The sequence below is a fragment of the Amborella trichopoda genome, chromosome 2, assembly GCF_054954075.1.
Source record: "Amborella trichopoda isolate Santa Cruz 75 chromosome 2, AtrichopodaSantaCruz75HAP2 v2.0, whole genome shotgun sequence".
NCBI classification, from domain to species: Eukaryota; Viridiplantae; Streptophyta; class Magnoliopsida; order Amborellales; family Amborellaceae; genus Amborella; species Amborella trichopoda.
Genome location: NC_142337.1, coordinates 13,814,421 through 13,827,882, shown reverse-complemented (window position 1 = coordinate 13,827,882; position 13,462 = coordinate 13,814,421). Strand labels below are relative to the sequence as shown.

The following is a 13,462-nucleotide window of genomic DNA, read 5'->3' as shown; positions in this document are numbered from 1 at the left end:
GAAAAGCAAAAGAACAACTGATGGTTACATTTATAGGATGTAGATCAGAACAAATTCCACTTCAACATTTTGCTCAGAGTTATTTAGTGCATACTCCTTCAGTTCTCAAAATGTGGGCAGTGCAATGGAGAGCATTCCTATACTTCTTCCCATGAAGTCCAGTATTGTTGGCCTGCAGCTTCACCTGCAATGCATACAATATCTTAAGAAGCTTGCAGGGACTGTAGGAAAAAGAAGCCCTACACTTTACTTTCAACAATATCTTAAGAAGCTGGCAAAGACTCTAGGAAAAGAAGCCTTACAACAGGATCACATTTCTTAAGCAAAGTTATATCAGTAAGTCATGACTTCTAACCACTTAGCAACGTTGAAAAAACTGAAATTGTATTTTTGAAGCATGAATCACTGGTGTCCGTTGAAGACTTTGCGAAAAGTGTGTTTGCAAAATGTAGTTACCAAGACAAGAAGGACTAAACAATTATCTGTCGACAGCTGTTTTCCTCTCAATGTTCCCTTATCATTTATCATCCATTCTCAGTTTGTCCTGCAGGTTGTTGGGTGACATCTTGGCTGGTTCCCATTAATCACTCACATGTTCTCCAGTGTGGAAGCATTGCAAAGTTTGTTGGATTTCGTTGTTTGGTTGAGCACCGGAGGGAAGGTAAGAGCCCATTCGTAGTTCAATAATCCCAAGGACAAGTAATGATTTGGCCCCATTCCTCACAGTTTTCCTTCTCTAAGTAAGGGAAGGAAAAACTGCTTTCTTCATGGTATTCATTGAAAATCAAAAGGACGACTCTAGTAGTACAAAAGAGTAAAACCCACATTGAAAGCACACATAAGAGATCAAGGGAGAGGAAGATTTATCTTAAGCAGAAGAACTATTCTACTGACCCATTCCACCTCAAGCTAAGGACAAAATCATCATTGTAAACTTCTAGAAAGGGATAAAAGGAGATAACTGCAGATTTACTATGTTAAGTATCTCACACATATAGTGTGCCTTCTCCTGTGATTTTCCCAAAAGATACCACCATGACAAACATGCTCGGATTCCCATAAAGCCAGCAAATAACTCAAGCATCAGGTCACACTTTGTAGCTTGCCCGGCAATGTTTTAGGCATAGTTAGAGGAACTTCCCTAAGCACCAAGGGTTCAAGGATCTAGGCACTTAGAAATCTCTTATCCAATATGGAGTACCTGCACTAAGTACACTAACAAATCAATCATCAATAATTTTCACGTAAAGTATTTAGAACAGCATCATGTCATGATTCCGATTAGTCTAATATTCCTAGTGGAATGGGAGACCTCCTAGTAAGTCCTTATAGTTCACCCCTGCTTACCAAGCAAAAAGATACAAAGAAAAAAAAACAAGATGCATCATCATCATCATCAAAACCTTTTCCCAACAAAAATATGTAAGATGGAAATCATTAAAAGGTACCAACTAATCATAATTTACTTAAATGAATAGATGCCATCGTAGTTCTAAACTTTCCTGCACATCATCCTTGAGAGTGTAGCTTAAGAGGATTCATGTGCATAAATTGCTTAAACATGAACATGTGTGATACACCTCTCTAGCAAAAAATGATATGAATCCTAATTACCAAAAGCACATCAATAGATGCATCAGCTCTCAAACATGATAATCGACCATAAACAGAATAGACATTTGAGACTAACATCTATTTTTCTACGTAATCTTCAACCAAGAGAAAGAAAATTTCGTTACATAACAAAAACCTATAGGGGCATGTTGGTCTTTCACGTGGACATACACAAGACAACAAATACCTTTCAAGTTTATTACAATTCATTTTACATTTTGTTTCTTAATTCATTTTAGTCCTCAGATGGTCAATGCCTACAAAAATTGTTTCTCCAATGGCACATTGGATATCATGCGGCTAGCTTCATAATGACATTCTCTATAGCCTCTAGGTTCCCCTCTCATTCAATGCTTTTTCCCCATCTGTTAATATTTTTTTCTGATAATGGCCTCCTCATAGTGGAGTCCATGTTACTCATGAGTGACGATAGCCCAAGGAAATAAAACAAACGTCACAATGGTTAAAAAATCCATTTGATTTGAACATGTTTTCCTACTCGATTTAAACCTGCTACATCTTTATCTAGAGGAACTAGAACCAATTCCCGTGTTTCCTTCCTACATAATGTATAGCATCAACTCGACATGGGTTTTAAGTAGATTTGTCATATGATAAGTGCCCTGCCCTACAGCTATGACAAATCATACTTTATGGTGATAGAAAACTATCAAAGGAATGAATACAAGTCGATCACTAAGCAAGTGTCACATTGGAAGTATGAAAACAAGATATACCACAACCGCAACTTTATCACACCTGATCACTCGGAGACTGAAATTGACGTTGTAAGAAAACAATTAAAAAAAAAAAGTCTCTCAAAAAAATTAAGGCGGGTGCCTTGGCAGTGCCTTGATGCAGGGAGCAGAGAAGACAAGGCCCTTGACCAACGACAATTTCGGGATTATCCCTGGGGAAAAGGGTTTGGCGGAGCATTCTAGTCCCCAAAACCCCTTTTGTGCATGTTAGAGAGAGAAAAACTCTCAAAAAACTTACGATTTGAGATTTTTTGTAAGATCAAAAAGATTTCAACTTTTCGATTTCTTGTTATTAATGAGAAAATACTTCGAGATAGTTTTTTGAGCTTGAAGTGGTCGCATAAGAGAACTTAACTAAAGATCACCAGTTTGGGCCAATATAGGTTTCATTTTGAAAAGGTTAGTGCATTACAATATTTTAATTAGGTTTTTTTTTTTTTGAGTAATGTGTTATGATTTGAATCATTTGATATTATTTTGTCTTTTTTTCTTTTTCTTTTGTGATATTTTTACATGTTTGTGGTTGAAAATTTGAAATGTTTTTTGAATATTTCCCGGTTTGGACCTATATCAATTTCATTTTGAAAAGCTTAATGCAATATCAAATTTGAATTAGGATTTTCTTATTGTATAATGTGTTACCATTTCTTTTTGTATAATGTGTTACATGATCTTTTTGTATAATGTGTTACAATATTTTATTATTATTTAGGTGCACCTTACTTATACAGTATAAGGCTACAACCTCATATAAACTTTTTTCAAAGAAAATTTAGTAGGCATCATATATCTGCTTTAGAGATATATGGCATCAATTAAAAAACATTTAGTGCCGATTGTCCAACAGAAGCTAGGTTCCGTAAGAGCTGGAAGCTCTGGAATCTAGAAGGTAGAATTTTTCAGTACTTGGTACTGGAAAAAACTGTGTTTAATAACCTATCTAGAATTCTACAAAGAGTCTAGAAAATTGTGTTTGACTGAACCTGGAATATTAGAAACCTGAAGATCTGGAAATAAGTTGATTTGGACCATATAGATGAAATAGTATTATTTGTTCAGTGAAAGGGATTTTTATAGCTCATCCATAATTGGTCTAAACAAATGGATGGTTGACATAATAAAATAAAACATTTACGGATTTCAGCTTATATTTTGTGAACAGTTTGAAACTTTTGAATTAAATTGATATTTTTTAATATTTAGATTGCAAAACCAAATCTTATGGATATTATGTTATGTGAATTATGCGATTATGTTTTTTTAGATTGATATCATATTATGTGATTTCTTGTAGATTGGAAAACCATATATCGTATGATTTTTTACATTTCATTTGGTTTCCACATATTATGAAGTTTCATCTTTTGATTGATTTCCAATTTCCACATTTTTAGTGTCTTTTCCAGTTTGTTTTGTTTACTTCATAGTCTTCATTTAAAACTTGAATTTTTTTCTTTTTCTTTTTCTTAGCACTTTCATCTTGTGCATTTTTCAGGTTTGTTGATTAGGTGGTACTCTCTAAATTACTGTGACTTTGTTGTGTTGTAAGTCATGAGTCATGACAATATGTTCAAGTGTTCAACTGGATCAAGTAAGCAACGTGATCCAAGTTGGAAGTACAGGACTTGTCCACATTCTGTCTACCAGAATAGGGTGGAGTGTAAGTTTTGTAAGAAATCATATAATTCCGGTATTAACTGATTAAAGAAATATTTAGCCAGCATTAATGGGGTGTGGCCCCACACTCAAGTGCCAACTGAGATTAGGAGAGAGATGTTAGAGCACTTGGAGGCGGTTAAAAACAAGAAAGAGGAGGTGAGGAAACGACATGAAGAAATTATCAAAATTGTAGGTATTTTTGGAGTTCAGGAAGAGGAAGAGAACATATATGCCGGAGTTTGATCTTCTAGTAGGCAAATGGGGTCCATGCATAAGAGGCCTCGAAGAAGAGGGTCTATGGATTCTTAGCCTCCCCCACCCCATCCCCCCCCCCCCCCTCCCACACACATACACACAAAAAAAAGTCCTTAGATTACAACACACACTTAAAAAATGAGGATAGAGGTAAGGAAGCATAATATGCAGCCAGATGGTTCTACCAAGCAGGCTTTTCTTTTAATGCTACTAACTTGGAAACCTTTCAGACTATGTTGGAAGCAGTGGTCAATTTGGGCCAGGGTTTAGAGTGCCAACTGCTTATCATCTCAAGGGCCCATTGCTAAGAAATAAAGTTGAGTTTAGCTATTAACTTTTTGACGATCCACAGGAAGCATGGGAATTTAAGGTTACAATATTGCGATTTATGGTTAGAGTGATAAGAGAAATGGAAGCATTATGAATTTGATGGTGAATTGTCAATTAAGGATGATGTTCTTAAGGTCTATTATATGATGCGACCTTCATTTTATGATTGGTGGACTCGTGCATAGAGGAGGTGAGGGAGGATAAAGTGGTCTAAGTAGTGACCGTTATTACTCATCCAATATTGGCGGCAGCTAGGTTATTGATGGCAAAGAGGCCACGTATTTTTTGGTCGCCTTGCACAGTGCACAACATAGACATCATGCTTGAGGCAATTAGTAAGAGGAAGTTGATGAAGACGATTATCAGAAAAGGAAAGACCATCACAATCTATACATACAGTCACACTCAGGTAAGAACATAAGTTTTTATACTATGCTTTGTTGTACTTGTTTTGATTCTTTCAAATACGTACATGTTATGTTATGTCATTGTAAGTTTGTAACATAAGGAAATTAATGTTGACCAGGTCTTAAACATGATGAGGAAGTTCACTGATGGTAGAGACATGGTGAGAGCTGCTTGTCCTTGCAATCTTTGGATGAGTTGCAGCAAAAGCTAAGGTTAATGTTTGTATATGAGGATTGGACCAAGTCCAAGTGGGCCAATAAGTTCGATGGAAAAGTAGTAATGAAGAGTGTCATGGATTCACGATTTGGGAATAAGGTTCAATATGCCTCATTTTTTTTTTTTGCCACTTGTAAAGGTACTCGAGATGATTGAGAAGGAACCCACAATAATTCACATTTATAAAGCTATGGAGGATGCTAAAGAAGAAATCAAGAAAGTTTTCAAGAATGATGAAGCTAAGTATGGAGATTATTTGAAGGTTATAGAAGATAAATGGAACTACCAACTTGAGAGGCTTGTCTACTTAGCAGGCATGTGGAACTACCTTAACCCTGCTCATTTTTTACTGATCATGAGGTACATGGAAAGATTGATTTCATGAAAGCAATCAACTAATACAATATCAAACTCAACCCTGATCCGAAAGTCCAAGGCAAGGTCACAATGGATTTAGAAAAGTATAGGCTCTCAACTGGATCTCTTGGAATAGAGTTAGCAATACCGTAGAGGACCAAGACCTCTCTTGGTGAGTTTAGAACTTCTTCATTTTGATTTAATGATTTGAATTTAAAATTTTAAATTTCAATGATGCAAATAGCTTATGTACTACATTTATATTTACATGAATAGCTACATGGTGGACAAGCTATGGGGGAAGCACCCCACATTTGTGTCAAGTGGCTATGCATATATTGAATCTAACTTGTACCTCGTCTGGATGCAAGCGCAATTTCAACACGTTTGAAATGGTATATTACGTATATAGTCGTTAGTTAGGTACTTAGTTCATTCAACACTTATCTAATAAGTCTATACAAAGAAGAGGAACTGACTTGAGCAAAAGCGACTGAGCAACCTTATCTTCGTTTAATATAATCAAAAGTTGCAGAAGCGCCACCAAGAGCTAGAGCACAATGGAAGGGAATCTCTTGGGTTGATGATATGGATCATATGTGCGAGTGGCTAGTTGATGCTGGGGAAGATGCGGTATTCCTTAGAGAGGGCTTCACCTAGAGCCAGGTTCGTGAGGCTGTTGGGACACCATTGAGCCTTGTAAGGACCACTTAATCACAATCTCAAAGCCAAAGGAAGGGGATGGGGAAGGAAAAATAGAAGGGGAATATGTTTACGGGATTGAGAGAGGAAGATGAAGAGGATGAAGCAAATTCAGATGAGACAAGGGATGATGCTCAATATGATGAGGGGGATGACTTTGATGATGATGGCATGGCAATATCATTAGACTCTACTCATGGTGGTGATGGCATAGAATTGTCATTTTAAATTTTCACGGTGGTGATGAGTGATGACATGGAATTTTCATTTGACTTTTGATGGTTGTGTTATCAGTTTATGTAAATGTAATATGAAATTCGAGTTTTGTTGCAATTTGATGATGTTTGTGTCTCTGTAATTATCGTTTTTTTATTTTCAGGGGCTTTGGGGCTCTTAAACTGCCCTAAGAACTCCTTAAGGGGCCTAAACCCCTGCCCTAAGAACTCCTTTTAGCTTGTCCTTGTTCCTAGGCACCCACCTAGGTGGCCAAGTCCCCAAACAGCCTAGGCAGGCACGTCCATCTTTTTGAACAAGGTGGGGCATGTAGGACCACGGTGCCAAACGCTCTCGTCAACAATCACATGCCCAGATGCAATCCAAATGAATATATAGAAAAGATTTAGGAAATAATTTGGATTAACTTATTTCAAAACTTTGTTCTTGAAAAACTATAACGCAAGTAAAACCTCAAACCTACAGTACATCAGATACCACAGTGTAGATATGTACAATCATAAACATAAGACGTAGAACAATAATATCCAGAGCTAGAAAGTACTGGTGCAGGAGGCCAAAGTGAATTAATTATAACAGAGGAATCACTGACATTACAGCAATTGAAATGGAAGTGTAGATGTTTTCTTTATCGAGAACTCTAACAAAGAGAGGTCAAGTTCTTAGATGCAAAACTCAAGAGAAGTCTACTCTTGTCTTACAAACTAAATAAAATATTCAAGCTCCCCAATCATCAATGCCACAGCTCTAAAGCTTTGTGGTCTCTGAGAGAATCATTTAGGCATGAAGGTCAAAGCATGGTCAGCATCCACATCAAGATTCAAGAACACATTCATCTGACCAATTTCTCACTAATGACACAAACGTGATCCAAATGGCACAAATCTCTTGCTCAACTAGGAACTCATTCAACCTCAATCGCTAGTAGTGGCTATACCAATGTGGTGAGAGCTGATGCTATCATGGGAACACCAGTGTGAGGTGTGCAATTGAGACCTATGAAGGCACCCATGGTTGACAACCACAGTGACGTGTTTCATAGACCTCATAACATTCAGCATGGGAGAGGATACTATAGAACCCTAGTTTCATGGACCTCATGAGATTCAACCTAGGAGAGGATATCATAGGACCCTAGTTTGAGTTATGCCTAGTGGACAGAGTTAACAATGCATCATCAACTGAAATTCAAAGGCACCTAGACAGATTTTGGACTTCAAACTCAAGACTTGTCTCATGGGACTTCAGAAGCATGTCAATGAAGAACATTAAGTGGTTCTGACCTTCTCATTTCAGATTCACTTTTAAGGTTGATGGGAGGACCCACCATCAAATCCTATGTGGATTAAATCAGGTGTACTCGGTGTCATCAAAATGGATGTTTCTGAAAATAAAACCAATGGAACACTCAGAAATGATCACTCAAAAACATGTAGGTTTGCTAAACAATCTCAATAACATCCTTGTTCCAACATATCAAGTTTACGTGTTAACTATGAAGCATGTTTTGACATGGCCATTAACACCAATTTTTTCTTTAGGTAGTCACTGGCTCGATGGAACATCCTACTCAAGTTAGCTACACGCCATTTCAAAAACCAACATTTCATGGGCGCCCTGCACCGTTCAACTCTTTTGAAGCCATTGGGATCATAGGAAAGCCCACCCCATCAAGGCAAAAACTGATAAAAGTCAGCACTGAGTGCTGACCCAATATCGTCTTCCATATAGGAAGGATCAGATGTTAGACTCCATAATGAACATGATATATAGGTCATTGTTTCTTCTTGCATGAAATATGAACAGGCACAAATCCATAAGCTGATATTAGAAATAAAACTTAAGTATAGATTGAGTCCCTTCTGGCACAAACCATCCATTATTGTTCTCCGAGCTGACTCATTGCAGTTGAGATCCTTAAATAAAATGATCACTGGGATGGGAAAAAGTATGTTACTATAAATTGCATAACATCACAATACCTCATGCTAACCCTTTCGAGACAATAGAAGCGGCAGAATTCTCATACACCGATGCCTTAAACCAGAGAAGTGTGTACTTAAGCGTTATAAATTACAAGAGGCTTAAGAACTATCTTAGCCATCTTCCTATGAAATCACTTGGTGAAATGTTGTGTATCAAGGAACACACATGTTGGCTTCACCCAAAGAGTGGATTTCATCACTTAATGGACTTCTGAAGATTGAGTTCAAAATCAAAGAAGCCGTATTCAGATCACTAAACAATGAGAAACCCATTTAAACAGAAAAGGAAATTGGAATCCAATACTTGCAGAGTGACAAACATCCCATGGACCGCATATACAACAAAAAGAAGAGCTAAAGTCGCAGAAAAACTTAAGTTACGAACTTCCTAAATTTATATTACACAAACTTCAAATCCCAGGGGAATGATACCAAGCAAAGATTATACAAAAAACACACAGTGATCCGTTAGGGAGAATATCAATCTCCATGAGATGAAAAGAGAAACAGAGAGTAGCGGTCCACAGAGAATCTTAAAACCGTGAACATTTTAGAAGAAAATCTATTTTGTATAAAAAGAAAAATAATCAATAAAAATGCTATAGGAGACATCGAAATGCAGAATAATAAAGGTGAAGATAGAGAGAGAACCTTGACTGTGTCAAAAGGATGGCCAGTTATAACAGTTGCGATCCCGGCAGCAAACCCTGCTGCGTACTCCTTGAGGCCTTCCTCCATTTCGACACCTCGCCACTACGCTCCCACCATGCTTTCTGCAAAGCTAGAGAGAGATGGGCCTGAAGGGCAGGGTTGGATTTGTAAATTGATTCCCGTTTGGATAGGAGGAAATTAGGAATCCTAGATACTTGGAATAGGTATTTGAAATCCAAAAGAATCTATAGATTTTTAATATCAAACATTTTTCTAGATATTTGGAATAGATATATGAAATCCGGAAAAAGTCTATGGATTTTTTAAAATGTGATACAGATTTTTTAAAAAAAACTTTTCTAAATATGTATGTCAAATAGTAATCGTTTGGGTCCTACTCACATAGATATAGAATGATCTAATAGGATCGTTAATCTTTTCAATATCAAAGAGTTTTGTCATAGGTTCCTCAAATCTCTTGTTTAGATAAACTATACAAAATTAATAGATTCTTTCCAATCACTTCTATGTCCATTGTTTCGTAACAAAATTTTTTTCTCTAAAATTTTTATATACTTTCTCTTTCTAAAACTCAAATTTTGCGATAAAATAAAAATTTTGAAATTGTTTCTCTCTCCAAAATTTAAAATGGTTTGTCTCTCTCAAATTTTATATATTTTCTATCCAAAATTTAAAATTTGAAATTGTCTATCTAAAAAATTTGAGATAATTTCTCTCTCTAAAATTTTTAGTTATTTTACTCTCTCTAAAATTTAATATAGTTTCTGTTTCTAAAATTTTAAGATAATTTCTCTCTAAAACTTAAAACTTAAGATAGTTCTCCTCTTAAAAAAATTTGAGATAGTTTCTCTCTCTAAATATTTTTAAATAGTTTCTCTCTCTAAAATATGGTATAGTTTTTCTCTCAAATTTTAAGATACTTTCTCTTTCTAAAAGCTAAAATTTGAGATAATTTTTCTTTAAAAATTTTGCAATAGTTTCTTTTTCTAAATAAAATTATTTATTTGCTCTTTCTAAAATTCGATATAGTTACTCTCTTAAAATTTAATATGCTTTCTCTCTCTAAAACTTCAAGTTTGTAATAGTTTCTCTCTAAAATTTTGAAATAGTTTATCTCTTTAAAATTTGATATAGTGTCTCTCTAAACTTTGATATACTTTTTCTCTAAAATTTAAAATTCGAGATACTTTCTCTCTCTAAAACTTAAATTTTGAGATCGTTTCTCTCTCTAAAAATTTTTGAGATAATTTCTCTCTAAAAATTTCATGCACTTTCTCTATTTAAAATTCGATATAGTCTATCTCTCGAAAATTTTAATATATTTTTCATCTCTAAAACATAAATTTTACGATAGTTTCTATCTTCAAAATTTTGAGATAGTTTCTCTCTCTAAAAAAATTTAGGTAGTTTCTCTCTCTAAAATTTGATATAATTTATATTTCTAAAACTTTAATACATTTTCTCTTTCTAAATTCAAAATTCAAGATAGTTTATCTATAAAACTAAAAATTCGAGATAGTTTTTCTCTCTAAAAAACAAGATACTTCTCTCTCTAAATTTTTTTTGGCTGTTTCTCATTCTAAAATTGATAATAGTTTCACTCTAAAAGTTTAAGAATACTTTCTCTCTCTAAAATTTTAATATTACTTTCTCTCCCTAAAACTTAAGATTTGATATACTTTCTCTCTCTAAAATTTGATATAGTTACTCTCTTAAATTTTAATATTTTTTTCTCTCTAAAACTTCAAATTTGAGATAATTTATCTCTCTAAAATTTTGAAATAGTTCTCTATTTAAAATTTGATGTAGTCTCTCTCTAAACTTTGATATACTTTCTCTCTCTAAAATTTAAAATTTGATATACTTTCTCTCTCTAAAACTTATTTTTTTGAGATATTTTCTCTCTCTAAAAAAATTTGTGATACTTTCTCTCTCTAAAAAATTTCGTGTACTTTCTCTATTTAAATTTTGATAGCTTATCTCTCGAAAATTTTCATATACTTTTTCTCTCTAAAACATAAATTTTACGATAGTTTCTCTCTACAAAAATTTTGAGATAGTTTCTCTCTCCAAAAATTTTGAGATAGTTTTTTTTTCTAAAAATTTTTAAGTAGTTTATCTCTCTAAAATTTGATATAATTTCTATTTCTAAAATTTTAATATATTTTTTCGTTCTAAAATTCAAAATTAGAAATAGTTTCTCTCTAAATTCAAAATTTGAGATAGTTTCTCTATCTAAAAAATGAGATATTTCTCCCTTTAAATTTTTTTTTGGTTGATTCTCTTTCTAAAATTTATAATAGTTTCACTTTGAAAGTTTAATAATGCTATCTCTCTATACAATTTTAAGAATACTTTCTCTCTCTAAAACTTAAGATTTTATATAGTTTCTCTCTCTAAATTTTTTTGAGATAGTTTCTATTTTTAAAACTTTTAGGTACTCTATTTAAAATTTGATATAGTTTTTCTCTCTATCTATCTAAAAATTTTGAAATAGTTTCTGTCTAAAAAATTGAGATAGTTTCTCTCTCTAAAAATTTTAATGTACTTTCTCTCTCTAAAAATATAATAGTTTCTCTCTAAAACTTAAAACTTGAGATAGTTTCTCTTTCTAAAATTTTGAGATAGTTTATCTCTCTAAAAAAATTGGTACTTTTTCTCTCTAAAATTTTAATATACTTTCTCTCTCTAAAATTTTAGCATACTTTCTCTCTCTAAAAGTTAAAATTTGAGACAATTTTTCTCTTTAAACTTTTGAAATAGTTCATCTCACTAAAAAAAATTGGTACTTTTTCTCTCTAAAATTTTAACATACTTTTGCTCTCTAAAATTTAACATATTTTCTTTCTCTAAAAGTTAAAATTTGAGATAGTTTTTCTCCCAAAAAATTTTAAGATAGTTTCTCTGTTTAAAAAATCTAAGTACTTTCTCTCTCTAAAATTTTCATACCTACCAAATGCTCTCTATGTTTCAGGTCGAGGGAGCCAATAAGAGAAATCTATGGGCCTTGGAAATGCAAAAAAAATGGTCTTGGTGTAGAAATGAAATCAGGGAAAAGTAGGTTTTATTTTTATGATTTTGATTTTCCTGATGTTAAGTATCCTAGTCACTAAACATTCCAAACAGTGGATTTTAACAATATCCAAGATATTAAAAATCCAAGCTTTGAAATCCATGTACCCAAACAAGCCCTAAGGTTATTTCCATATTATTAAGACTTAAGTATATAAAGACTTCATTGCCCCTTGTGAGTTCTCGGATGGAGGGGTATAAATGGATGGGGTTGGGCATCTATCCTAGGCTCCTAGCCTACTGTGACCCAACTGGGTCCTAGTTGGACACACGTTACCTGACATTGAGCAAGGCAGAGTTTAGGCCATTAGACTTAGACTCAACCACTAGGTTGGGTAGGGTCTAGGTCTATATAAAAATACACAGAATTTGTAGTAATTGTTTTAGAAAAATCATATAACATTGCGATTTTATTTGTAGAAGTAAAGTTGCAAATCCTAAATAATTTGGATGTACTACCGTGTGGATTGGGGGATTTTAATATGATCAGATGGTCCATATAATCTAAATATCAATGTAGAATTACACCGTGTATGACACGTATTACTCAAATAATTTAGAAAAATATGTCTGTCAAGGATAGATCAGAGTCCTAATCTCCCTTTAATAGGAAACTCTTTCGCTAGAGTTTTGGTGAGGACAATGCCAAAAGCTATGTCGGATCATGTTATGCCATTACTGACCACTAAAGATGTGGCTTTTAGGGCATCTACATTTCATTTAGAGGTGATGTAGCTCGATGACAAATAGTTGCCACATGTGGTGCTTCGTTTATGGAACAATGCACACATTCAGGGATGGGGAGCCATGTATTTGGAAAGAAACTACAATGTTTGCATGAGAATTTTGGGGATATCTTTGTAAAGATGGAGGAGGTAATGAGGGACATTGAATAACTTGACCCGGGGAGTAGTTGCAATAAGGCATTCAAGTTGGTGATGTTGCAACTACAGTCAATCTGAGTGAAGAACTGCAACATCTCTTGAAAATAGAGAAGTTGTACTCGTTTCAGAGGTCTAGGTCAAATGTGGGTCAATCAAGGAAATAGTAATATGAGATATTTTCATGTTATTACGAATAAGAAAAGGAAATTGAATGATATTTGGAATATATTGGTCCCAATGATCCAGGAAGTAGAGAAAACAAGGGGCCACAGTCAATTTCTTCAAGGGGGCATTCACCTCATGGGATAGATTATCA

The 13,462-nt window shown here is 34.2% G+C and overlaps 1 protein-coding gene across 7 annotated transcripts in view; it reads right to left on the bottom strand.

The window, feature by feature from the left end:
- The window catches only part of MBAC1 (Mitochondrial substrate carrier family protein), a 36,701-nt gene extending 26,887 nt beyond the window's left edge, over nt 1-9,814 (bottom strand). For all 7 annotated transcript variants that reach the window (XR_016049245.1, XR_016049247.1, XR_016049243.1 and 4 more), the window contains exons 1-2: nt 9,170-9,814; nt 95-184 (exon numbers count right to left, since the gene is read on the bottom strand). Coding sequence is in view for 2 of the 7 variants with exons in the window: in XM_006858191.4 (XP_006858253.1) it covers nt 95-184; nt 9,170-9,256 (177 nt within the window). In the remaining 5 variants the exon portion in view is untranslated. The remainder of the gene's footprint in view (nt 1-94; nt 185-9,169) is intronic.
- Nucleotides 9,815-13,462: the final 3,648 nt, after the last annotated feature.